General features: G+C 43.7%; 1 protein-coding gene across 1 annotated transcript in view; it reads left to right on the top strand.

Annotated features, from left to right (window-relative positions):
- The first annotated feature begins 10348 nt into the window (after window positions 1–10348).
- ZDHHC14 (zDHHC palmitoyltransferase 14) overlaps window positions 10349–27844 on the top strand; it is a 279190-nt gene continuing 261694 nt past the window's right edge. The window contains 1 exon segment of the mRNA XM_087425093.1: window positions 10349–11405. Coding sequence (XP_087281219.1) covers window positions 11161–11405 — 245 coding nt within the window. The 5' untranslated portion in view covers window positions 10349–11160.

Here is a 27844-nt window from a genome sequence, read left to right as displayed (position 1 = left end):
TAATGAAGACACAACATATCAAAATTTCTGGGGTGCAGCTAAGGTGGTCCTTAGAGGGAAACTGATAGTCTTAAATACTTATATTAGAAAAGAAAAAAGGTTTAAAATCAATCTAAGATTCTACCTTAAGAATCTAGAAAAAGATGAGCAAATTAAACCCAAAGTAAATAGATGAAAGGTAATTATAAAGATGGGAGCAGATGTAAATGAAATAGAAAGTAAGCAATCACTTAAATTAACAAAGCAAAACGTTGTTTTTCTGAAAAAATTAATAAAATTGATAAACCCCTAGCAAGACTAATTGCCAATATTTGCTAACACCAACTCTACAAAACTCTCTCAGAAAAAGATATGAAGGAACAATCCCCATCTCGTTTCATGAGGCCAGGAGAATCCTGAAACCAAAATCTGACAGAAGAATGACCAAAAAAATAAAATAAAATAAAAAATAAAAAATCACTAACCAATAACCCTCATGAACATAGATGTAAATTTTTTCACAAAATATTAGTAATTTAAATCCACAAATACATGAAAAGGACAATACATTTTGACCAAGTGAGGAATATCTCAGAAATGTAAAAATTTTTTTAGCATTCAATTATCAATTAATGTAATAGATCATATTAACAGAATAAAGAAGAAAACAGCATCTCAATAGGTGCAGAAAGAACATCTTACAAAATCCAACATCCATATATACAAAAACTCTCAGCAAACCAGAAATAGAAGGAAACCTCCTCAACCTGATAAAGGGCATCTATAAAAATCCTAAGGGTAACATCATACTTAATGATGAAATATTTGATGCTTTCCTTCCACATTTGGGAACAATGCAAGGATGTCCACTCTCTCTCTCTCTCTCTCTTTAAAGTGTCTAAAATTAAAAACAAAGAACTGTAAATAATTATTTAACTCTATCTTGCTGGTTTGCTTTTCATGGTGCCATAAATTAGCAATTCTGAAACCTTTTCTGTATTCCAGGCTTAAGGAAGTGAATAAATTTGTGAGGATAATGGGAGGAAGGAGCTACAGATAATGAAAGAGAGAAGCATGCAATATAGCCTGTAGTTTTTGATTAAAATTGCATGTATCCGTTTAAAAACATGGTTTTAACATTCAACATTGAGAAACATTTTATTTATTTATTTATTTATTTATTTTTTGTGAGGAAGATCAGCCCTGAGCTAACATCCATGCTAATCCTGCTCCTTTTGCTGAGGAAGACCGGCTCTGAGCTAACATCTGTTCCCAATCCTCCTCCTTTTTTTTTGTTCCCCAAATCCCCAGTAGATAGTTGTATGTCATAGTTGCACATGCTTCTAGTTGCTGTTATGTGAGACGCGGCCTCAGCATGGCCGGCCAAGCGGTGCGTCGCTGCGCTCCCGGGATCCAAACCAGGCCGCCAGCAGCGGAGCACGGGCACTCAACCGCCAAGCCATGGTGCCAGCCAGTACATTGAGAAACATTTAACACTGAGAAAGATAAATATAGCTGTCTATGTTTTTATAGAGATAGAAATAGAGATATACAAACACATATATATTTTCCACTAACAGGAACTAGGACCCCTTAGAGAAATCACAGATTGCGGGGCTGGGATGGGGAAAGTTCGGGAGGATCCTGGAACATCTGACTGAGTCAGTTACTAGGGAGGCAAGTGCTCCAAGAATGACTGGATCATGTCAAATTACACAGGAGCTAGGCTGAAGGGGCTCTCGATAGCCAAATCTGGAACAATATGAATATCAAAATATTGATAATAGATTATAACCCATTGAATAATATAAGTATCTATGAAGCCTTACTGATTTAAGTAAACCAGTGAATAGATACATAAATGGGGAAGAAGAGAAAGTTCTTCCTTACCCTAATATGCCAAGAAAGGGGGAGAAAGGAGGAGAGAGAAAGAGGGGAAGAGAGAGAGAGAGAAAGAGGAAAGAAGGAAGAAAGAATTAGGAAATCAATAGATACTAAAATTACTGGGTGAGAGTTTTATAAAGAACAAGATATTTACAGTCTTTGTATTTATTAATGACAAAGGAAAATAACTTTATATTGGAAAAACTTGGGGGAACCATCTTACCCTAATGATCAAAATGAACATCACCAGTATGAGGACAAACCACCATCATTGACCTTTGACCTGATGCTGAGAAGGACACAGCATCACTTCACTAACACTCCTACCAAAATGCATAACCTGATTTCTTTTTTTAATGTATCTAAGTGACCTAAATAGGTTGTAAATAATCCTTGCTTATTAAAAAAAACTTACATCTATGTTGTTCCAGAAAAGATGGCAAAATAGCTAACGTATAAGTTACTATGTTATGTTTTGAAATAATTTTAAACCCAGAAATAAGTCCGTACTGGAACAATTAATATGTCTCTTAAGGTGAAATGTTATAGGAATAATAGAAAATTATAAAAATGAAAATTTCTAGAAAATATATTTGACTCTTTATCTTATTGAATTATTTATTATTAAGAATATCTCTGATATTTTTATACCCAAAATAGGAACAGTCTTCAGATTTCACTAATGCATAGTCACGTGGATGTTTGTGGGAGAACAAGGACAAACAGTTTTTTTGATATAGCAATCACGCTGTTGACTCCCAGAAGAAATCCTCAAGAGTAAGTAGACATGATCATGAAGGTCTCAATTTCCTTTTGGAAGAAAATGATATAAATAATGAAGACTGCTGAGAAAACGGAAAAGAGTAAGAATACAATTAATGCCTTTCTTGGGAAAGAATGGGGGGGAGAATCTACTATTTACAAGGCACTTTCACATATTTTTTTTATCTCAGAACCAACCTTTGAGGCAGGTAGGCTTCGGTTATTCATTCCAATGAGGTTTTTATTTCCCAGAAATGCCCAGGATGCCAAGAAAAGTTTGTTCTTGGATCTGGTTTCCACATATTCAGAGAATAAACAAAAGTCAAACAAGTTGTTTCACTGACTAGCTTTGGTTCAGAAATAGCATTAGACGTTTCTCAAAATCCATTCTTGACAGAGGAGATAAGAAATTTCTGACATCCACTTCAGATTCTTTTGGAATTCCTTCTAACTAAGCAGCATTTTTAGTTGAGAGAAGTGTTTCTTTGTTTGGCTCGCATCCTTTGAGGAGCGAATGGCTGTTGACTGGCCAGACGTAGGTGTTCTGAGAACCTAGGCGTGGCTCCCACTGGAGCCGACTTATAGAACGCAGCGCTCTGGTCTCCTGTGTCTTCCTGCAGGAGATTAATCCACAGAGGGGTAGAACTGTTTCTCCTCACCCATAGGAAGCTTTCCTTTCACCACTATTTTACTGTCTACTGTTCGGTTGCACATTTTACAAGTAAACAACAAAATAGTTCTGGAGACTTTGTACCTCTTCATAATTTTTCATCTTGAAATCTGAGTGCATACTTTTTTGCTTGTCAGTTAACAAGTGTCTGTATTTAGGTGTCAGTTTTGGCTTTGGCTTGAGGCACATTCCAGCTTGCTCCAGCACCTGCAGCTGGAAGCAGTATGGACATGCTTCTTCAAGACTGTGTGAGGAACCTAGAAGAAGCAGAGGGCCTGACCCAGGCAGGTGTCTTGTAGTTTCAGCAACGCTGCCTGTGTGCACCTGGCTGAAACCTGGTGAGAGCCCTATCCTGGATTTCATTGTGAAGAAACGCCAGACAAACCCAAACTGAGAGACACTGTACAAAATAAATGGCTTATACTCTTCTAAAATGTCAAGATCAAGAAACTAAAAGAAGAGATGGGACTGTTCCACATGGAAAGAAACTCAAGAGACCTAATGACTAAGTGCCATATCTGATCCTGGGCTGGATCCTGAACTGGGAAAAATTACCCACAAAGGACATTATTAGAACAATTGATGAAAATGGAATATAGACTGTGTGTATCTATGTTTGCCTATAATTATATGAGCCTGGAGAAGGATATATACTAAGTTGTTAACATTGGTTACTTGGGAAAGAATGGGGGTTGGGGATGAAGGGGGAAATTCTAAAATTTTAAAAAAGCATACTGGATGAAAACAGCATACGTGATACGATTCTGTTTTTGTTAAATGATATAGATTTATGTGTGTGCATGTATATTTGCATAAAATGAATTATATCAAGATGGTCAACAAAATGTTCATAATTGTTATCTTAAGGCGATGGGAATTTGAACAACTTTTACATTTTTCATATTTATGTGTAATATAATTTTTCCAATGCACATGTATTATTTCTATAAAAATACTCAAAAGTAATATTTTTAGGTTAAAAAGGCAAGAAAAAGTCACTAGGGGAAAATTACAAGGAAACTTTGGATTAAATTTTTTCTGTCTCATCCAATTTTTTCTTGTAGCGCTGAGTTTATTACTGTACTTTACACATCTTACACGTTTTGACACAAGATGTTCCCAGATGTGCTGAGCACATGTAAAAATGCGAGCAAACTCTGGGTTGGAAGGAATTAGAGTGTCTGATTTTCTGAAGAATCTTGTTTGGTGTGGGAGCTTCAGCACTCACTTCCTGCCATCCTGGAACTGTCAGAAGAAATTCCTTTCTGGGGATTTCAAGTTCCCCTTCTAGGACGGCGTCCCTTTGACCATGCTGGGTACACACTCATCCTGGCCCCAAAAGGTATGTAAATCACAGAATGTCCTGGGATCTGAATGTCTTCCCCTTTTACTCCCCCCTTCACGATAAGACCATGCTTCCTCTTGGCTGCCTGGAGGTATCCTGAGAATTACTGAGGTGGGTTTGTGGAATGCTTTGAGCTGCTCAGATGAAAGGAACAAAGCTCTAATTTTGTTAATAACATAACCCCTTTTGTCAGTGGACTGACTGAATCAGAAGAGAATAGGGAAAGACTAGCTGGAATCAAAGATACCACCAACAATCAAGGGAGGGCCACCTTGGTGCCCTAAGAGCTCACAGCAGTGCCGGCTGTGGCAGGTGGCTTTAGGAGGGCCGTCAGATGTAAAGAAGATAAAGAGTTAATGCTCCCAGAAGGAGCTCTCAACTAATAATGGATGAGTTAGTGGATACAGTTCAGCTTCCTCACCCCTCAGGTCGGGTAACCCCGGGGCAGATTCCCTGGAGGATCTGAGCTTCGGTTGCCCCCAGTGGCAACTTGCTTCACAATGTATACTTTATAGGCTTCTTTCCCTCTTATCTCACTTCCTCACTATCCTAGAGGGGTTTTCTGGAATCCTCTTCCAAGGAAACAACTTGCACTTGAATCCTTGTGGATTCTACTCCAACTAGAAACATTCTGTGTTTTCCCACCATTCCCATTCCCCTGAGATCCTAACCCCCTTTGCTCTGTCTATCCAAATTCTTACAGTCCTGGAGTTCCACTTTGCTACAGTCTAGGCCTCAGAGATTTCTCTTTCCTCTGAAATCAAGATACTCTTGTCTACTCAGTTAGCAGTTAATCAGACACAGTATACTCTTTCCATTGTGTAGTGGGCTGTATTACAAAAAGCTGGAATCAGACATACACACCTGGCCTCGAATTCTGACTCCATTACTTACTAGCTGTGAAATCTTGGTCAAATCACCTAACGTCTCTGATCTCGTTTCCTCCTCTGTGAAATAAAGATTATAATCCTTCCTTGTCAGGTTGTCCTCTGGATTTAATGAGCTAAATGTATAAAGTACCAGAATATTGCCTAATACAAGAAGATCCTCCAGAAAAGATAGTTACTTTTATTATATTATTTTCTTTCTTTCTTTACTTTCTCATGTGTGTTCACCTTGTTTCCTGAACTAGATTGTAGCTTCTCTGCCATATTCAACTTCTTTATCACACTGCCTTGCACATGACAGGCACTAAATAATTATTCATTATCAGTTTGCTAAAGATTTGAATCACAGAATGCACTCTTTCAATTCAAGATTCATTTATGGATTATTTGTTATAGAAGGCATTCTCAAGGAATCTTTAGCAGGTGACTGCTTTTCTGGGCCTCAGTTTCCTCACATGCAAAACAAATGTTTTGGTCTATAATCCTAGATGCACTGAGGTCCTTTTAGCATTCAAGTTTGGAATCTATACATTCCTTGAAGGCAAGTACCGTGTGTTCCTCTTCTTTCTGATTCCTCAACACTTAACACCATGGTGGCCACAGATAAGTGATTTCCCAGTGCATGCAGAATCAATTCCAGATGCCTCACTGGTCCTGTCACCTCCCAGCCTTACTTCTTACCACACACCCTTCTTACCACACCCTCACTCCATTCCAGCCAGGCTGTTTTTTTCTTTGTAATCTTAGAATTTTCCAGGCTTGATCTGCCTTGAAGGCCTTGGCACTTGCTGCTTCTCATCATTTAGTTCTCTGGTCAATTGTCTCCTCCACAGAGGTCCCTCACCCCATCCCACAACCCTGTTGTCATTCTTGTAATTGCTCTCTGAAATTGTCTTACCATTTAGTCATTTATTTGCTTTTATTGTTTGTATTTTGTTTGCATTTATCGTTTGTTCTCTCCACCCTTCTTTCTAGTCTTCAAATATGAACTTCTATCTTAGATCCTTTTATAGCCCTGCTGCTAAAACAGTACTTAGTGCAAACTGGTCCTAAGTAAATAATTGTGAAATGAATGAATGAATGAACGAACGAATGAATGAATGAACTCTACCACACTTTATAGAGTAGTTTTTAGATGGTGAGCTAAAATTTGTGGCTGTCATACCAGGTTCTAGTGAACTTCTTTAAGTATGCATCCTAAGTGAATTAATTGCCATAAGGTCTGAGAAAACACGGAGCAGGAAGAAATAAGGAATTCCTAGGAAGATGACTACAAACAATCATATAAGCTTATCTAGAAACTTACTTGCAATGGGTAATTTAGATATAATTTTAAAAGAAATGACTCATTTCTTTTTATTATGGAAAATTTCAAACATACACATAAGTAGATGTGATAAAGAGCATAATGGACCCTCTTGTACACTGCAGTGGACAGACCCCAGGCTGGCCCCCTCATCCTAGGGTTCACACCCTTGTATAATCCCCTCCCCTTTGTGTGTGCAAAACCGTGACTTGCTTTTTAACCAATAGAATATGAAACATTTGACGTCACACCCTGTGTGATTACTTTATGATATGTGAAATTGCATCTCGCTAGCAGACTCGCTTTGGGGACTCTCCTTGCTGGCTTGATGAAGTAAGGGGTCATGTTGGGAAAGCCCCTATGACAGTGAACTCCAGGTGCCCTCTAGGAGCTGAGGGCAGTCTCCAGTTGCCAGCTAGCAAAAAGCCAGGGTCTTCAGTTCTAAAGCTGCAAGGAAATGAATTCTGCCAGCAACCTGAGTGAGCATGGAAGGGGGATTCTTCCCCAGTTGTTCCCCCAGATGAGAACACAGCCTGGCTGGCACCTTGATGGCAGGTGTGAGACCCTAAGCAGAGGACCCCTGGTGCCTGGACACCTGACCCACAGAAACTGTGAGATAATAAATCTGTATTTTTTTTTAAACTATCATTTGTTACTTTTTTTAAATAATTTTATTTATTTATTTTTACTCCAAAGCCCCAGTAGATAGCTGTATGTCATAGCTGCACATCCTTCTAGTTGCTGTATGTGGGATGCGGCCTCAGCATGGCCGGAGAAGCGGTGCGTAGGTGCGCGCCCGGGATCCAAACCCCAGCCGCCAGCAGCAGAGAGCGTGCACTTAACTGCTAAGCCACGGGGCCGGCCCCATAAATCTGTATTGTTTTAAGCCACTAAGTTTGTGGTAATTTGCAGCAACAGATAACAAATACACATATATCACCCAACGTCAACAATTTTCAAGAGTTTGCCAATATCATTTCATCTATACCCTCATGTTTTCTGAGGGTGGATGGGTCGGAATATTATGAAGCACATGCAAATACTTTAGTATGTTATCTCTAACAGAGAAAGGCTTTTTAAAAGCATAACCATGATGCCGGAAAAGTAGGTCTTAATTGAGAACAGGAATGGGAGTCTTTTTTAAAGCCATCAAGTCTATGGATCTATTACAGGAATGGGACACTCTGAGAAAAGGTGCTTGCAATAAATCAAATAAGAATATATTTATGCACCCCTATGTTCATCACATCATTATTCACAATGTGTGAAGCGAAGATGTGGAAGCAACCCAAGTCCCCATCAACCGACGAATGGTTAAAGAAGATGTGGCGTGTGTGTATGTGTATATATATATATATATATATACACATACACACAGTGGAATACTACTCAGCCATAAAAAGACAAAATTGTGCCATTTGTGACAACGAATGAGGGTATTATGCTAAGCAAAATAAGCCAGAGAAAGACAAACACTGTATGATTTCACTCATATGTAGAAGATAAACACATGGACAAAGAGAACACAGTAGTGGTTACCAGGGAGGAAGGGGCTGGGGGGAGGGAGAGAGGGATAAAGGGGCACATATCTATGGTGATGGATAAAAATTAGACTATTGGTCATGAACAGGATGCAGTCTATACAGAAACTGATACATAATAATGTACACCTTAAATTTACACGTTATAAGCCAATATAACCTCAATAAAATAATTAAAAAAAAAAAATATCCTGTTGGTCCCATCAGGTAAAGCACAAGAAAGCATAGGAGAGCTTTCACTTGCAATGTCTGAGGCTAGCCAGTAGGTTTTTTAAAAGTAGTGCAGCCACAAAGTACTTAATTGTCCCTATAATATACTCATCTGTCACGCAACACCTAAAACCACTTGAACTCAATTCTGATTGCGTGTTTAAGATCCTACCCATTCCCCTAACCTGTTTTGGAATGGCCCCTGGTAAATTCCATTTTTATTCATAACTCCTTATAATTTCATGTCATACTCTAATTGCCATATCCCCATCACTTTTTCCTTACTCTAGGAAGCTCTTCCCAACCGGCCCGTTCTTCTCTCTTGGATAAACCAACCTCTCTTCCTTTGACACTGCCCACCAAGGCAGCGCTCTGTAAGGGAAATTCTCAGGGCTCTGGGTTTAACCCCATCTCTATCTACCACCGGCGCGCTTCGTGATCTGTAGCAAGTAGTTGAGCGTTCTCTATGCTGGATACAATAGTGCCTGCAGGGTTGTAGGGCAGATCAGATAAAGAACGTGTGTCATGTGTAAAGTGTCCAGCACAGAGAAGGCACAACCGATCCCCTCCATTCCCTTTGTTAGTTCCCATCTGCAACCACCGAGCACCGAACGCCCAGCACCGCGCCTCTCCCGCGCTTGCCGCAAGGAATGCAGGGATTTGTAGTTTTTTGCTCTCCAAGTCGTGTTTCTTCTCCGAGCCGGACAGCGAGAGGAAGAACTACACATCCCAGTGGGCCGTGAAAGGAAAGTGGGACTCGGAAAACCGAGCGTCCCCGCCCACTGCCTCCGCTTTCTTCTGCCCACCGGTTGTGCCCATCACCCGAGGGCTCAGACCCCGCGGCAACGTCAGGGCCGAGCGCACGAGCGGATCGGCCGGGACTGTCGGCCGGGGCGGGGAGGGGAGACGCGGGCGGTCCCTCTGCTGCCGCGGGGGCCCGCATGGGAAAGGAGAGAAATAAAGTGAGCAAATTGTGAGCGCCCGTGTCGGAGAAGTGCGAAAGAAAGGACCAGGGAGGCAGCAACCCTGCCTCCCTGGCAGAGCCTGGTCGCCACGGGGCTTGTCCTCCGGGAAGGAGGCAGGGGCCGGGGCCGGAGGGGATCCAAACCGCTCCGCTCTCCCCTCCTGTCCCCGCGGGAAACCTAGACACCCGGCCAGGCGGGGCTCCGAGACCCCCGACCGCAGCCCCCATCCCGGGGTCCGGCCTGCCTCGTGCCGTCACTCCCCATCCTGTGGCCGGGGCAGCCTCACCCCATTCCCGGGCAGCAGTAGAGCCCCCCGCACCTCGACCACGCGCCCCGCTGGGGGAGGAAGAGGAAGAGCGGGGGCAGGTCGGGGAGGGTCACCTCTCCGCGCCGGTTCCTCAGGTCCCCGGGAGTCGCAGGAATGGGTTTGCGCGTGGCAGTATGAATGTGTGTCCCGAGGCGGCCGCTGCTGCCGGCATACACCCGGAGGAGAAGCCAGGAGGCGGACAGAAGTCTGCTGGAGGGCGTGCGCTGTGGGGGGGCCCCAGGCGCCCGAGCCGAGCGGTCGCCGGGCGATGCCACAGGGAGCCCAGCGCCTTCCCAGGGGTCTCGCCAGGCCCGCCCGGAGGGGACTGGGGCGGGGGCCCGGCCGAGCAGCGCGGGCGAGGAGGAGGAGCCGGAGGAGGAGCCCGGCCGGCGCGGCGCGGGCCGCCGCCCACCGGCCGGGAGGAGGCGGACCCGCTCGGAGCGCCGCGCGCGCGCCGGGCTGAGCCTTGCAAACAAGTGTCTGTGGCGCTCGCCCCGCGGCCGTGAGACGCGCTCCGCCGCCCCGGCGGCCCTCCTCTCCCGGGCCTGGCTTCTATGGGGCAGGAGGGAGCGGGGAGACCCTGGCCGCGCAGCCCGCGAACCGCCCCGCGCCCCTCGGCCCGGGCGGCCCCGGCAGCCTCGCGCGGGGGCCGCGGACTCGGCTCGGCTGCCAGGCGCGCCGGCGCGGGGTCGCAGCGCCCGGGCTGTCGCCGAGCCCGCTCCCGACAGAATAACGTGCTCGGTTTCCCCACCCCTGGGAGGGGTTGCCGGGGCCGCCAGCTGCCTCCCAGTTTCCATCGCTGTCTCCTGGGGAGGATCCGGCGCCCGGAGGAAGGATTAGAATAAACCTGGCCGAGGCGCAGAAGTGGTTTCCGAGGAAGCCGGCGCCGGGGCCGCCGCCTCGTGTCCCCTCGGGGCGCAGCGCTCGGGGGTCGGCGGGGCCGATCGAGCCGCTGTGCGAGGGGGCGGGCGCGCGGCGAGCCGGGGATCGGCCGGGCGGCCCCCTGAGCCCCGCGGGGCCCCGGAGCCTGTGCACGCGGGCTGGAAGCGACTGAGGACCGGCGCGGCGGGCTGCGGGCGAGCACCGTCCCTCTAGGAAGGGGATCGGGCTATGACAGCTGGGCTCCCCAAAGGGTTAACCTGGGGGTCCTCGGCAAAGTTGTCGCCGACCCAGGAGCCCGCTTAGTGGCCGCGGCGCCGCGGCTCGGGGGGCGGCCGGGCGGCCGGCGGCGGTCGTGGCTCGGCGGGACCCGCGCGGCCGGGGGGCTTCTGGGGGTGTGCGCCCCCAGCCGGCTGCCCTCGTGGATGCCTCCCGGCGGCGGCGGGCCCATGAAAGACTGCGAGTACAGTCAGATCAGCACCCACAGCTCCTCCCCCATGGAGTCGCCCCACAAGAAGAAGAAAATCGCGGCCCGGAGGAAATGGGAGGTTTTCCCGGGAAGAAACAAGTTCTTCTGCAACGGGAGGATCATGATGGCCCGGCAGACGGGCGTCTTCTACCTGACTCTCATCCTCATCCTGGTCACTAGCGGACTCTTCTTCGCCTTCGAGTAAGTGGCGGCGGAAGCTCCCCGACGCCGGGCTCCCCTCGCCTCCCCCGACCCCTGCCCCTCCTCTCGCTACTTTCGTTTTCTAGAAGCCTTATCTACTATTGTTATATAATAGAAGCCCGCTCTTCCTCTTTTTCTTTTAAAGGTTTGTTTGCTTCTCGGTCCCCAGAGATAATGCAGTTCTGGGTTGGGCTCTGGGAGTAGAGGAGAAGGGAGAAGGGACACTTGTAAGGTGTGCCGGCCTTGTTGCTCCTAGGGGTTGGGTGGTACCTCGCAGGTGACTGCTACTTAGCGTCTGTATTGAGTTGAGACTAGCAAACCAGCCCCAATGTAGCCTAATGTGGGAAAGGGGGATGAGGCAGATTCCTAAGTCAGGGATAAATAGAATCGACTTTCTTTCTTGTTCACAAGCTGTAGGGCATCTTGAGCTCAGCTTACTAAATCTTCTACGTACCTTCGCTGGATAATAAAGAATCTTGGTTATTTTAGGTTTCAAAGTGTAGGCCATCCAGTGTGGCCTGGAAGGATAACTTCATTATTCATTCTCCTTAGGTGTTCCCTCTTCATCAACGATTTCTGATTTACCATGAGGTTTCTAAACTCTTCACTTTTAAAAAAGTTTCAATAAAAAATGTTCCAAACACACACTTTTCACTCCCCTGCCAATATTGGGGAACAGGTGAAGGGAGACTTGAGGCCTGTTCTGGAAACGTGTGACACTGCGTGGTAACTTCTGATTCCAGAACAATACTTTGGGAATAAGTGCATGCAAGTCTTCACCATTTTCTGGAAAGTCAAATTGGCCAGTAGCAACTACCCTCCTGCCAACTAATGAAAGATCTTATTTATTAATAGTACTAGATAAAGTAGTTTAAGCACCTTCCAGAATCAATTTCAGTTGCCCTTATTGGGTCCAGTATTTGCAGTGCAGCTTCTTACCTAATTCCTGGTATCTTATGCTCAAGGAAAGTTGTAGCTGCCACTCCCACCCCCCTCAACCCCCCCCCAATTAAAAAAAAAGCAATATATTTATTGGAGTTCTTTGTGCTTCCCATATCCTGGTTATTATGGGGCATGATACTCTCAGTCTCCATCTGCTTCTGTTGGATAGGGTTAAGGAAACCTTTTGATAAGTATTAATATGCTCTGATTTTGTGCTTGGTGTTCGATATTCCAAATGCTGTCTCAATCAGAAATGAATGATCTCTCGGCAGTGTCATACTCTTTACTTAAAGCTGTCTGACTCTGAGGGGAAACATTTTGTATCTGAACATTGTGCTATGATGAACAACTTGAACAGGATTGAGTTAGAACAGGTGAGGAGCGACGTCTCAGATGTAAGCTGCTCACCTCCCCCAGGCTTTCCCACACACAGCCCCTCCATTTCTGTGTCAGTTTTCTAGGTCTTGCCCAGGAGTTTTACTTTTGTGCACATTTGAGACCAGTTGGTGGAGTCTGTTGGGGGACCTGGGGATGGGAGGGGAAGGGTGCGAAGAGGCTTTTGGAATGGCAGGAGAAATGCTCTGTTCTTCCTCCTGCTCCCCGTGTTCCCATCCAGAGCCAGCCTCTGTCCTTACAGTCCTGGGGAACTGGAGGAAGGGGCCAGAGGTTCTGGGTGAGTTTGCGTTCTGAGTCATAATAAATTCAGGCACTGGAATGATAATGCCATATAGCATCAGAAATGCCAGCCTTCTAGTGGTGGCTATCATTGTAGGTGGTCCTCTAGATAGAAAGTATGCACTATGTCCTAATGTTAAAAAAGTTTCCAAGTGATCTATATTGGCATTTTTGCTCTTTTGAGCAATTTTCAGAGTGGAGAAAATGGGTTAATTTTGTGATTGTGTTGCAGAGCTTCAGCCACAAGTGTGTTTCATGTAGGATGATGACTACTTCATTTTCTGTATACACCCACATCCCGCTGTGTGGTTAGGGGCCCCCACCAGTTATTACTTACTGTCTTTTATTTTCTTCCTTCAAACATCGCTTTTAACTGACCGTCATAAATGCATTTTCACTTCTTGAACTCTGTGTATGTTTCTTCCAAGTGTTCCCCAAAGTCCTCATGAGCAGGTTGTTAGGGATCTCCTTCTGCGTCAGCGTTGTGTTAACTGATGGCTGTAGAATAAACATGTGCACTGGGATTTTATTAGCTACTATTAGCAGCTTCATTTATAGATCAGCTCTGTGTGTGTGTGTGTGTGTGTGTGTGTGTGTGTGTGTATTTGGTCTCCATGAGTGTTGCTTCAATTACACAATTAGAAACTACAAGAAAATAGGCCCATCTTAGCATGATGCCACAGTTGAGAAAAATCATAGAGCTGTTCAAACTATAGCATATTATGATTTGGCTAAGAATATTTGTCACTGTGTTGCCTTTAAGTGCTTTATCATTGCTAATGACAGAGTGAAATTAAATAACTTTGGCCAAATTAATTTGATAGAGACTCCAAGAACCAATTAGTTACACGCACAGGAAATGAAATACCAACAGGCGAAGACAGATCAAGAGGAAATGCCAGTGTTGTCTGCTCCCTGTCTGCCTTCCTTCTGCCCTTCCTTTAGTTCTTTTTTGAGCACATACTATGTGGTTGTCTATTTTGATTCATTTCATGTCTAGATAACTGTAATATTAGTAGAATTCGTTTTCAAACATCAGAGTCCGTGTTTCCCCATACACAAAGTTACACAAAGGCAAATACAAAATTTAAGACCTATAACTTCTAAACTTAGATTTAGACCTCCTTTCCTGCGACTCTTCTGCCACCCGACTTCTCCTTCCCACCCTGGAACAGATGGACAAGGAAGTTCGTCCAAGAGAAATGGCCTTCCTGGGACACAGTGATAGGTGCTCATACTGTCTTCAACCCTGGGAGCAAGGTGGGGTAGAAATTCTTCTTCCCACATTGAAGATGAAGTGACAGAGCCTTGGAGAGGTTAAGTGATCACCAAAGATCACACACTCATGGGTGGGTGGGCTTCTTACTGCAAAGCCAGTGCCCCCTTCTGACCCACTGTGCTGGCTCTTCCTGCAAGTATAGAAAAGTGGTTAAAAGCGTGGATTTTGAAAGGACAGACCCCAGGATTCTTACCAGCAAATTGACTTTTCTAAACCTCAGATTACCAATCTGTAAAATGGGATTAATAATATCTACCTTTAAGTGTTGTGAAGATTAAATGAAAAAGTATACTTAATACAGTGTCTGATACACAGCAGGTACTCAATAAATGGCACATAATATTAGAGCAAAGCTTAGAAGTAGCCCCTCAAGGTCACCGTCTTCTGAGAGCCTTTGAAGGAGGGAGGCTTCAGAAAAGGCTCTCAGAAGACGGTGACCTTGGGCGGCTACTTCTAAGCTTTGCTCTAATATTATATGCCATTTATTGGTTAATAAGCAAGTGTGTACCATTTATTGGTTAATAATTAAGTGTGGGGGTCAATAAGCAAGTGTAACAATGATAGCATATTAAGGCTGAAAAAATTTGGAGCTGTGTAGTCTGCTGTTAAAATGAAGACCTTTGTATGAGTCTGCGGAGGGGCTTCCCTCTTGTCCCTTTAGTGTAGGAGTCTGCAGGGACTTCTGGGGACCGCCCTTATCCAGACCCTGAGCAGGTGCACGAGGAAGCCTACAAGACGCAGGGACTGGATTTCATTTCCATTTTTGGAGCCACCATCCCGGAACCGCAAAGACTGTAAAGAAAGCTACTAGAAGCAGCTCAGTGCAATCCTGTGTTGTTTTTCAAGTGGGGCGGGGCTAGTTACCTTTCAGTCTCTCTTATGTTGACATATGGGTTACTGATACAAAATGAGAGCATTTCATAGCTGTGTTTAAGAGGGAAGGGAGGAAGCTGGTTGCAAGGGCTATTGAGACATCTCCCTGCTCCTTGCAGTTCCTGAGGGGCTGGCTCATCAACGACTTACTGCGAAGTCCTCATGCTCGTGTCCCCAGAATTGCAGTTTGAAAAGATCAGTGCACATTATCAATTTCTTTCTTTCTGACATACACACACATACAGCCTGCTTTTGTTTAGAGATGAAATTTTGAAAAATAAAAAGTCTTCGATCCTGAAATATTGACATTTCATAGTCTCTTGATCACACAGGCAGAAAGGAGGAGACAAACTGGGAGCTCAGATGAGGTTCATGTTTTCAGGAGCATCCTCTGAGGTCAGGGGAGGCCTTGGACTTGATGGGCTCCCAATTCTGTGCCGTCACCACAGTTTGGAGCTGTTACTGGGGCTGAAACACTTGAGAATGTGGGAACATTCTTAAATTTCTCATCACTAGAAGTCCATTGATGCAAAAAAAAAGCCCTATATTTTCTTCTCTCTTTTCCTCCCCGCTTCCTACCCCTCTCCTTCCTTCCTTTTGTTTCTTCCTCTTCCTCTTCCTTCTTATTTCTTTGGCTTTGGCTAATTCCTTCTGAAATAATTGATGAATAATTGGTACCAGTGGAACTGGGGTCATGTTTGCCTTGAAGACGGAACAAGGGACTGTCCCCAGTAAACAAAAGTGCCATTTCCAATAATAACTTCTCTCTTATAGATTGGAAATCCTTTATTATCCAGTAGACAGTACTGCCCTTATAACATATAAGGACCCCATCTTTTCTCACTTGTCCTATTCAGAACTGCATCAAGTTCTCCACCATCTCAGAAAACATCTGGAAAGTGTCCTGTCTTCTTTTGGCCAAATGCTGGCCGTTGCTGTGCATCGTAGAATGCCATGGAGTTGTAGATGACCCTTAGGACCTTATACTGAACATTCCCTATTAACACAGTAGATGGCATCAAGGGCACTTTATAACCCACTATGGCTCACAAGAATGGCTCCACAAGAATTTTAGGTGGCTTCAAAATCTTATTAATGACCTCTTGACATGAGTGCACTAACCCATTCATTTGTGTACATGATCAACACATGTAAGTTTCATAAGGGTAGGGATTCCACTTGTGTTCTCTCAGTACCTAGAGTAGTAACTGGTACATGGAAGGCTATCAGTAAATATTTGTTGTTTAATGAAATAATGGTAATATTAAAATACTCTGAAAAATAACTTCTTCTGCTTCAGTTTTTCGTTTCGTAAAGTTGTGAACATTGATAAAATTTATAATTAATAATGTCTTATAGAACAGATTTGCCTTAGAAACTGCTTATTTGATATAATTCTTCTGAATTCAGAATGAAGTATTATCCCTTTTCATTTGATTGAAGCAGAGGAAATAAAAGATTTTCTTAGTTACTTAGAAAACTAGTGATAGAGTTGGGATGTTCTCTTGGCTAATCAAGACTTCTTTCTAGTTTTTAAAAACTTTTTAACTCAATGCTTTAAGGAAACAAAGTACTCTGTGGTATATATGAATATTACCTAACAATCATCAGCACCTAGAATAATTTCACATTTTATAGGTTCTTGACTTTGGATACTTGAATTTATCTAATAAATCTCTTAAGGATACTATTGACTACTTATTTTTTATTGCATTCTCTCTCAGCTGGTGGGAAGTGATACCAAATTATGCAGAAAGGACTCCTGTAGGTTCCTATAATAGAGTAGTGATGGTCAATTATTTAATTGACTGTATCTGCATAACCTGGAGATTTTTCTTTTGCAGTACAATGTTGCACATAATTTATTCATGGCAGAGTTATGATGTCTTAGCAAGAGAATTTAGATTAAAGGTTTCAAGCAAGTGTGTTCATTCTTTTATAGCTTGTTAGGAAAGGGAAAACAGTGGTGGTCAACGCATACTTATAATTAGTTATATCCAGGAATTTGGATCTAGTAAAATGTCAGTTGGTTCAGGTAAGAGTTGGGGACCATATTAATGCTTTTGTTTAGCTCTTCACTAAATATAAAAGTTGGTCCCAGTTCAAACTGATTAACTGATTAACTAGTTTCCCCCTGTAAAAAGTGTAATGTTGGATTCATTCAGAAGATTATATGTAACGTGCATGCAGATTTTGAAATAAAATACTCCAAAGAGCATCCATGAAACTACCACCCAACTCAAGGACCACATCAATACCAGGACTTTTGAATCTATGTATACTCTCTGTGCTTCAGCTGGGTCCCGTCTCCCTGCCCCTCCCTGAGGTCACCACCACCTCAGCTTAGTCATTGTTAAAGCCTTGACTTTTTCCTCAAGGTTCAATTAATGTATCCATTCCCAAAGAATAGATTGTTGAGTTTGGCTTATTTTTCTATGTAAAAAAAGTATAAAGAAAGTTTTCTGATAAATAAAAAAATAAATCCTTTATTAAAAACCTCTCCCTCCCTGAACCATTGAAGAGTAAGTTGCAGACATCATATCCTTTATATCCAAATTTTTCAGCATGTAATTTTTAAGAAAAAGGACGTTCTCTTATTTAAACACAGTAATAGTATCAGTTTTTGGATATTTAACATGGATATAACAGTCCACATTCACATTTTGCCATTTGTCCCAGTATAGTTGGGTTTAAGTTTGTCAGCTTAGTGTTTCTTTTTTATTTATCTAATATGTATTTTGTTTTTTCTTTTCCTCCTTCTTGCCTTCTTTTAGGTGAATTGCATATTTTTAGTATTCCATTTAAAAAATTTTAGGGGGCCGGCCCTGTGGTGTAGTGGTTAAGTTCGGCACACTCCGCCTCGGCGGCCCAGGTTCACGGGTTTGGATCTTGGACGTGGACCTACACGACTTGTCAAGCCATGCTGTGGCGGTGACCCACATGCAAAATAGAGGAAGATTGGCACAGATGTCAGCTCAGGGCCAATCTTCCTCACCAAAGAAAAAAAAATTTTAGGCAATGTTTCTTTCAATTTTTTTTTAAGTAGTTGCTTAAAGAGATTAGAATATGCATCTTTACCCCGTTATAGTCCACCTCCAAGTTGTAATGTTGTACTTCACAAACAATGTAAGAAACCTAAAACCTTATAATTCAGCTTACTTCTCCCACCCTTTGGACTCTTATCGTCATATATTTTATGTCTGTGTATGCTATAAACCCAGTAATGTTACTCTTTTAAAGCAGTCAATAGTATTTAAAAGAAACAAATATATATACATATATAAAATAAAGATACATTAAAACAAAACATATGCACATATATAAAATCTAAAACTCGTACCTTTGTATATATATAAAATAGAGATAATTTACAATGGAATTTTATATTTATCCTCACATAGTTGCCATTTCTGGTACTCTTCACTTCTTCCATCCGTGTGATTTCCTTTGGCCTAAAGTACTTCTTTTGGCATTTCTTATATGCAGGTCTGCTGGTGCCGGATTCTCTTAGTTTTTGCTTTTTCTGAAAATGTTTATTTTGCCTTCATTTTTAAAGGATATTTTCACTGGATATAGAATTCTAGTTTGACAGTTTTTTTCTACCAGAATTTTGAAGATGTTGGCTTGTTGTTTTCTGGCCTCTTTTGTTTTGAATGAGTAGTTAGCTCTAATTTTCAGCATTTCCCCCCTGTATGTAATGGGTGGATTTTTTTCCAGCTGATTTTTGATTTTCTCTTTGTCTTTTGTTTTTCTTTTCTTCTCTTTTTTGCTGAGGAGGATTTGCCCTGAGCTAACATCTGTGCCAATCTTCCTCTGTTTTGTATGTGGGTCGCCGTCACAGCGTGGCTGCCAACGAGTGCTACACGGCCACACCTGGGAACTGAACCCAGGCCGCCGAAGCATAGCGCGCCCAACTTAACCACTAGGCCACAGGGGCCGGCCCAGTTTTTCATTTTTAACAGCTGAACAAGGATATACCAAGGTGTGGTTTTCTTTATATTGATCCTGCTTGGAGTTTGCTGAGGCTTCTTGGATCTGTGAATTGATATCTTACATCAGTTTTGGAAAATTTTCATCCATTATTTCTTCAAATATTTCTTTTGTCCTCTTCTCTCTCCTCTCCTGGAAGTCCGTTTATTTATATATCATACCATTGTATATAGTCCCATACAACTTGGATACCTAGTCCATGGTTTTTTTACTCTTTTTTTCCTCTTTGTGTTTCAGTTTGAATAATTCCTATTGGTCTGTCTTCAAGTTTACTGATCCTTTCATCTGCTGTGTCCTGTCTATGCTGAACCCTCTTTAATATCTTATTTTTTATTTTGAGCATTTCTGCATTTTTTAAAGTAGCTTTTTATATAGTTTTTAAAAAAGAATTTCACTTCTGCTGAATTTCTCCATCTGTTCATGTCCGTATTTTCTACTGGATCCTTTAACATATTTTTTATAGTTATTTTGGAGTCCTTGCCTAATGATGCCAACATCTATATTATCTCTAAGTCTGCTTCTTTTGGCTATTTCTTCTCTTGACTATGGCTTATATTTTCTCCCTTCTTTGTGTGCCTCATAATTTTTGATTATATGCCAGATGTGGTGTGTAAAAGAGCTGTAGAGGCTTCAGGAATTTAAAGGGTCATGCCCTTGTTTCAGGCCACTAGTGTGCAGGCTGAGTCAATCTCATTTGTAATTGAAATGGGTGTGGGCTTTGGTGAAGCTTTAGTTAGATTCATGTCATCACTGACATCAAAAGTTTTGAGGGCAGAATCGGGACTTTCCCTTTATCAGGAATTGGGATCTGAGCCCTGGCGAAACTCTGAAGATTTCTTTATGCTTCACAGCCCAGCACCGGTTTCCTGTGGAAGATTTGTTTTTCAGCCAGACTGCCAGCTTTTTGGGTTACTGGGGCATTTTTTTTGCTTTTAGTCTTGCCCCAGATTTCCATACTTAGGACATCTCTCTCTGTCCAGCTGTCCAGCTGTCCAGCCCCAGCTTTTGCAGAGCTGGTGCAGTGCCCTGGGTGAAGGCCTGAAATGCGTAAGAGAGATTTTCTCCGTTTTTATGCTCTGACCCCTGCCTTACCCTTGGGGAAGGTCCCATTGGTATCAAGGCAGATGTCTCTAAACTCTCCTGCCCTGTCTCCAGCCCTTGGTGTACTCTTGCTGTGTGTTTGGTGAAGATCCATGGGAAAGAGTTGGCTGGTGGTGCAGACCTAATCTGTGGCTGGGGCTCCTTGGAATTCTCATCCAGATGGCAGTCCACATATGGCCTCAGCTCTTATAGACTCTTCAGTCTCTCTGGTGCTCCCCATGAGAGAGAAAATCCCTCTGCCATGATCAGGCCCCGAATGAAGAGAAAGGTGACAGCTCTGTGTGTGTGTGTGTGTGTGTGTGTGTGTGTGTGTGTGCATTTTCCTCAACTCCATCCCTCCAGTCTGTCCAAGTTGTACTATCCTTGTTTAGGCCTGTTTTTGCCTCCTTGGCCCTTCACAGCTGAGAGCTAACATGCCATTAGAATAGACTTCCCTATTCCACCTAGAGATTTTTGAAGTAGACTTGCTTTCAACTGTAAGAAACCTTTTTTTTTTTTTTTTGAGGAAGATTAGCCCTGAGCTAACATCCGATGCCAATCCTCCTCTTTTTGCTGAGGAAGCTTGGCCCTGGGCTAACATCCATGCCCATCTTCCTCTGTTTTATATGGGACGCTGCCACAGCATGGCTTGATAAGCAGTGCATAGGTCTGCGCCCAGGATCCGAACCCGCGAACCCTGGGCTGCCAAAGCGGAGCATGTGAACTTAACCACTATGCCACTGGGCCTGCCCCAAGGAAATTTTTTATTTTAGAAGACTTTAAGCATATTTGGACAGAACACACCATTTAAAAACAGGAACACAGTAATTTCCGTACATCTTCAAACTGGGTTTTAAAAAACTGCAAACTTCAAAGTCCATGGGCACTGGTCTTGCTGTTGAGAGCCATCAGAGTGTGACAGGGCTGGGCAAGGGGGCTGATAGAGGAGGGTGTAGCCAACTGCGCTCTGGGGCTGGATGTGGTTGCCTTGAGATAGTCTTATCAGTGGAGGAATGGCCGTCTAACTCACTTGGGAAAGAATTTAGGCTCCATGAGTCTACTATCTTTTGGTGGTTTTCAGACACTTCTCACAAATACAGAGAAACAGCTTATTTTACCACAAAACACTGGAGTCTCTTAGAGGCGTTAGTTCTACTTGCTGAGATGAGAAATTATTGCCTCTCCCTGTACAGATAGTAGAAATAAAACGGGTCACCAAAATATGTGTTGCTGGCTATTTCCCCGACAAAATCTGGTATCCTTTTTTTCAGGTTTTGTTATTCCCTTACTCTCAGTGGTAAAGAGACTGTGACTACTTTCTCTTTATTTGAAACTTTTTCTTCCTTTAGCTTCTAGGATGTTGATCTTCTACTTACCTTTAGTTGTTTTTTTCTCCTGTATTACATCTGTTCTTTGCTCCTTGCCCTGAGTTAACTTTGTTCATTCCCCTTCTGCCTTGCTTACTCTCTTGGGCAAGTTGGCATCATCATGGTGATCACTCTTGCCTTTCCAATGTGACTTTCATCTCTCTCTCTCTCCCCTGCTTGAGCACGTGCCCTCTAGTCTTGCATTTCCTCTTGCCTGTGGAGGTCTCCACCCAGGTGTCCTCCGATGCCCAGGAAGCAAGTCATTGAAAACCGAATGCGTTGTTCATGGCTCCACCACTCTCAGTAAAGAGAACACTCTCCTTGTCCCCAGAGTTCATCCTGAAATCTTCTCCATTCCCACCCTTTCTCACATACCTTCCGTCATCACCCTCTGCTATTCCTTTTCTTTAACGTCTCCTAGACTGTATTCTTCCCCTCTGTTTCCATACCTAATGTGGTAGTTTTCAAACATATCCACAAAATCTTTAACCGTATTCCCATAAAAAAAAGATGGAGTGTAATTCTTTTCCACTTGAATATGAGCCAGCCTTAGTGACTCAGTTCTAAAGAAGAGAACATAGCAGAAGGGAGGCTATGTGATTTCTGAGGCTGGGTTAGAAAATGATAGAGTTTCCACCTGGTGCATGGGCTCTAGGTTAGAAAATGTGATAGAGCTTCTACCTGTACACAGGCTGTAGGTTAGAAAATATGGTAGAGCTTCCACCTGCTGCCTGGGGTCTAGGTTAGAAAATGTGATAGAGCTTCTACCCAGTGCCTGGGTTCTAGATTAGAAAATGTGATAGAACTTCTACCCAGTGCCTGGGTTCTAGATTAGAAAATGTGATAGAGCTTCTACCTGGTGCAAAGGCTCTCTCTGTCTTTTTCTTGCATGAGACGTGCACCTTTGGAGCCCTGAGCTGCCGTGTAAGAAGTCTGGCTACATACTACAGAGACCATGTAGAGAGACTCTAGGCCACACAGAAGTAGAGGTGCCCATGGATCCCTCAGCTGTTCTAGCCTCTGGCTGTTTGAGTCTTCGTGGCCCAGAGGCCAGGTGTGTGAGTGAGTGAGCCCTCGCAGGATTCCATTCCCCTACCTCCCCGGGTCTTTGAGCCACTCCATTCGAAGCTGAATGGTGCTCTCTGTGACACGAGCTATGCCTGCTGGGCTCTGCCTGCATTGCAGATTCATGAACCAAATAATGTTATTGTTGTAAGCCACTACGTTTTGGGGAGGTTTATTAGACAGCGATGGTAACTGGAAAACGTAACTACCAGAAATTCTCAAACGAAGTGCTGAGACTGGTTTGGAGTATGCACAATTAGTGTGTGACTAACAACGCTAAAGCTAGAGTGCTGAAGTTGAAGTGTTTTTAAAAAAAATTATTCAAGGTTAGCTCTGCTCACTCACTGTTTCCATTCCAGTGTGTCCTTGAGTAGGAGAGAAAGGAGGTGCAGCTGGGCAATGCATCCACAATTGTGCCAAACCCCAGATCTCCCTTGGGAGAAGTGTCCTTTGTCACGTATCCTGGTGGGAAAGTAGTTTGAGTTCCCGTGGTCTAGGCCCTCATCACCCCATGTCTGGACCACAGTCCCAGCTTCCAGTCTCAAGTTCCCTTCCTTGCTGTGTTTGTTTACATTTATAGTGATGGACTCACACACCCATTGTGTAGAGAAGTAAATCCACACAAAACTGTTAAAATCTGGTGTTCAAAGCCTTTCTGTTTTTCTCACAATTTATTAGGAGTGATAGATGAGAACCTCTCTTCTCTAAGAACTCTGTGTAGAGCAGTCCCTTCTGTTGATTTTGGAGAGGGTTGAATGGAAACACAGCCCTGGTACGGATGCCTCTTTGACACTGTTGCCTACGAGGATGTTCACTCTTTCCTGGGTTATTGAGGAGGTCAGGGGCCTGGCTCACCTGCCCGCCATGCATTTGACTTGCCGAGGGCTTTCCAATGACAGCCTACGGTGGCCTGGTGTCTGCAGAGCCATGCTGCCCCAGAAGTGGACAGCCAGACAACTGATGTCTCCCAGTGATCCCATCTTCCGAGTGGGCCTCAGATTTATATAATCGATGCAGTTTATCTTCTGAATGGTACTATTTGGGGTCTTTTAATGCCATGAATTTCCCATACACACATTCTTGATGGCTGATAAGGGCATTTTTGAACATATAAGCCAAAGTCATGTTAAATTCTGCAGCTATATATAGTCTATTTGTCTTTCTAACCAGGGAGAAGAATTCTTGACTCAGATTATCTGACACTTATTAACTTGATATAAATTTTCCTCCTTCTCTTTGAAATAGCAACCCATGCAAATTAGATTCCAGAATAGTCCCCACATACAAATGGTGATTACTACTCTGTTTAGGAGACATACTGAGTTTGTGTTCGTGTTCCTGTTCCATTAGCTATAAGCATATTTTGCGTAGACATTTCAAAAGGAATGCTCCTGTCTTTCTAAAGGTTCATAGATACTGAAAGTTAGAGAAGCCCACTTTTCATCATAAAATTATTATTTAGTCAGAATTAATGTTGAATAATATTATATAAACAGAAACTATTTCTTCTTTGGCTCAAGATAAAAAAAGTAAAGGTAAGAAGTATTAATTTTAAGGTACATGTTTTTACTGAGCTAGGAAACTATTAACATTCCTTTTTTTTTTATTTAGAAGTAGAAGTGGCAACAAAGCAGAGTCCCACTCATTTATAACTAAGCTCTTCTGCCTCCTGGCTGCGGATGGTGACAATGAGACAAGAAATGCTGGATCAGGAAAATGTGGTCTCCTAGAACAGGAGATTAATATTCTTCCTCATTCTAGAGAGGATGTGCGATTGTTGATTTTAGAACATTGTGTGGGTTTGTTCCTGTCACCCAGAGTTGACCCTAGTTGATGTTTTCGAGAAAGATCTCGAGTTTTCCTAAATGGGAGCCCCTACCAAACCTGCAAGGGGAGAATTAAAGTGTAGAAATGAACAAAGAGTTGTTTTCCTTTCTCCTCTTTCTCTCTTTCCCTGGGATTAGTTTTATATTGCTGCCGTAAAAGATTACCACACACTTAGTGGCTTAAAATAACACGAATTTATTATTTTACAATGCTGTAGGTTAGAAGTTGGACATGGGTCTCCCTGAACTAAAATCCTGCTGTCGGCAGGGCTGCGTTGTCTCCTGGCGGCTCTAGGGGAGAATCCATTCCCTTGCCTTTTCCAGCTTCTAGAGTTGACATGTGGTCCCCTCTCTTTGTCTTCAAAGCCAGCAATGTTCCACCTCTCTGGGCCTTTCTTCCGTAGTTACATCTCTCTCTGACCACAGCCAGGAAAGGCTCTCTCCACTTTTAAGAACCCACGTGATTAGTTTGGGCCCACCCAGATCACCCAGGATAACCCCACATTTCGAGGTCTTTAATTTAATCAAAGCTACAAAGTTCATTTTTCAATGTGAGATAACATATTCACAAGTTCCAAGGCTTAGGATGTAGACATCTTTGGGTGGCTGTTATTCTGTCTACCATACCCCCAATCCTTATAGTTCTCCATATGAAACTGGACTTGAAATGCTGAAGACTTTTTACAACCCTCTGAGCAGGGTTTGTTCATCAAACATCATAAAATGGGTGCACCAAATGGACCCCTTGGTTATCTGCAGAATTCCGAGGAATTCAGAATGAGATGAGGCAAAGTGTCTCAGGCATAGACTGGATGTGACTCACCCAGTTGACGTCATGGGTGGGGTCCCCAGGCAAGCTGACTCTGGGTGGAAGTTTGCCTGTAGGACATTTACCAGGGAGTGCTATCAGATGGAAGGGAGCAGCATTGGGCATATGCAGTTGCAGTAACGTCTCCTGCTGATCTGCCGGGCAAAGGAGCAGGCCTTTATACCCCTGCGTTAACCAGCCATTGCATGGGGGCTGCCCCAGGAAGGGGGCAAGACCCTGGGAAGGCGACTCTCTCCAATTGCAGGCAGTTTCCTGAGAGGGACCCGGCTGAAAGCTGGTGGGTGCCCACATTCCAGCAGCTTGGGGAGTGGATGCTTCTGTCCTGAAAGAACAGGCCGGGGGTAGGGGGATGGGCGGGATTATCTGTCTGGCTGACAACAGCGTCCACTACAGTGGACCATTGAATGTTGCAGATGGATCACCTGCCCACTGGGATGACCCAGGCTTTGGGGGGACCAACCAACTGCAAGGGGAGAGAGAGAATCCAACCTGGCAGATGACAGATGGGATCAGGGCAGCCAATGGCTTAATCTGGTAGAGTTTGGAGACAGGGAGATGTGTCAGTGGAGGGCAGGGTCACAGGCCCAAGACTGAGGTTCGGCAAGAAGGTATGTGCCCAGGGGGATGGGTGGGGCCTGAAGTGCCAGGCAAGACTCCAGTTCCTGAGGGTTGCAGAATAGAGCCTCGAGCACAGGGAAGCTGTTGAGATCTGGGCAGGGATGTGGTCCTAGGACTGGATGTAGTGTCAGGGTAGAGTGGTAGCCTGCTGGCAGGCGGAGAAGTCCCTGATGGTTGGGCTGTGGCTGCTCCCTCTCTGGGTCTGCACCTTAGGGCCTGCTGAGCCAGCCTGCATTTGTGGGGAGAAAAGAGAAGTAGAGGCTGGAAACCAGGCTGAACCTGACGTATAACTAAATTTCCGTCTCAGTGTGTGATAGGCCTAGCTCCCCCAGAGAAGATTTAAAAATATTTCATCGTTTTCTTCCCCTCCTTCCACCTAAGATAGAATAATGGGAGTAATTAGTGATGCTCTAGAAAAAGCTGGAAGAGGTACTCTCTCTTCTGAGTCAGGAACACTGCCGAAGTGTTTTATAGGAACAGAAGATCATATCAAATTAAACTATTTCTTCTTTATTTTAGAGCAAATATTGTTATTCTTATTTATTTTCCATTTTTTGGTTTGAGAAAGGCATTCTGTAGTTATAGTGATTCCTCTGCCAAGAAGGCTGCTCTTTGCATCTACGCTGACCAGCACAATGAAAAGCTCTGACTGTGTGTAAATAGACACAATATTTACACTCTGTGTAATAAACGTGAAGTGCAGGTTTGGCCAATAGCTTGCTTATTTCTACAATATCCACAGTCCATTAGGTTAATTCAGCCTCCAAAGAAAAATGGTTTTACTTGAAGTGTTCTGGTCTAATACATTGAACAAAAGGATTAAGACATTTTTGAACCTTTGCAATATTCTGGAGGGAACCTAAGATGACTCTGGCTGATCAGACCTGGCATTCTTGACTGCAGCACTTAGACAAATGTGTAAAGTCAGCCCTCTGAACAGAAGCCTCATTTCCATTCATTCAGGCCACTTATTTTTTCCGTATCTTTCTTCATGAATTTTTCACTCTTCTTTTACTTTTGCTAGTATTTCTTGGTCTCTTTACTCAAGAAATATTTGTTGAGTATTTATCGCATGCCGAGCACAAGGTGCCATGTGTTGGAGATACAATATATATATAAGTCACCTTGATGTTAGGTAAATCAGGGTGCTCTTGTCTACTGTTGGGGCCAAGGTTAGTATTTCTGAGTCTCTGAGTAAGCAGCATGCCATGACATAAAAGTAAAGGTGTTGGCATCATCCATCATGTTTATGCCCTTTCTTCAGATAGCCTTGGATCTCTTCTCATAATTTGTGCCTTTTCCCTCTTAAGATTCCTGTTTCAAAGGTACAGAAGCAGTTGTTGTTATTGTCACTCCTGTGAAGAAAACACCCACCCCCCAGAAGATTAATGGGTTTGTGAAGAAGAAAGATCTGGTCTTCGTGCACTTTCCACTGCTGTAGCAGGGCTTCCCTGCCGGGCTGGAGCTAACCCAGACAGTAGCTCCCACATGTGCATGTTCCTTTGCATGTCACGACTCTTTTGAGGCCATGCTTGCTCTTCCCCATTCTCTGTGGACCCCTTCCCACGGACCAGGCTGTCTGGATGGCCCTGATCCTGGTGCCAGGGTGGGCACCACACAGATACTGGTCAGGTTACTTTGCAAAGGGACAGGGAGGATGACACTTGGTGCAAGGAGAGTTTTGCTCAGAATCGGTTGTGTTGGCACCATCAGGGCTGGATTAAAGCCTTTCAAAAGCCATAAACACTAAACAGTTTATGTGACCATCCCTTTCCCCACCACCAAGTGTAATTTATATATGAAAATAAATTGTAAAACACAGAACTTAACCTTTTTCCAATTGCAAAATTCTGAATAAGCTCATTGAAGCTGAACTTTTCTCGTTTTTCATGCTC

This window comes from Ceratotherium simum, chromosome 38, assembly GCF_057802395.1.
Source record: "Ceratotherium simum simum isolate JZ-2026a chromosome 38, ASM5780239v1, whole genome shotgun sequence".
Taxonomy (NCBI): Eukaryota; Metazoa; Chordata; class Mammalia; order Perissodactyla; family Rhinocerotidae; genus Ceratotherium; species Ceratotherium simum.
The sequence above is the reverse complement of the archived record's forward strand: the minus strand, read 5'-3'. Positions and strand labels throughout refer to the sequence as shown.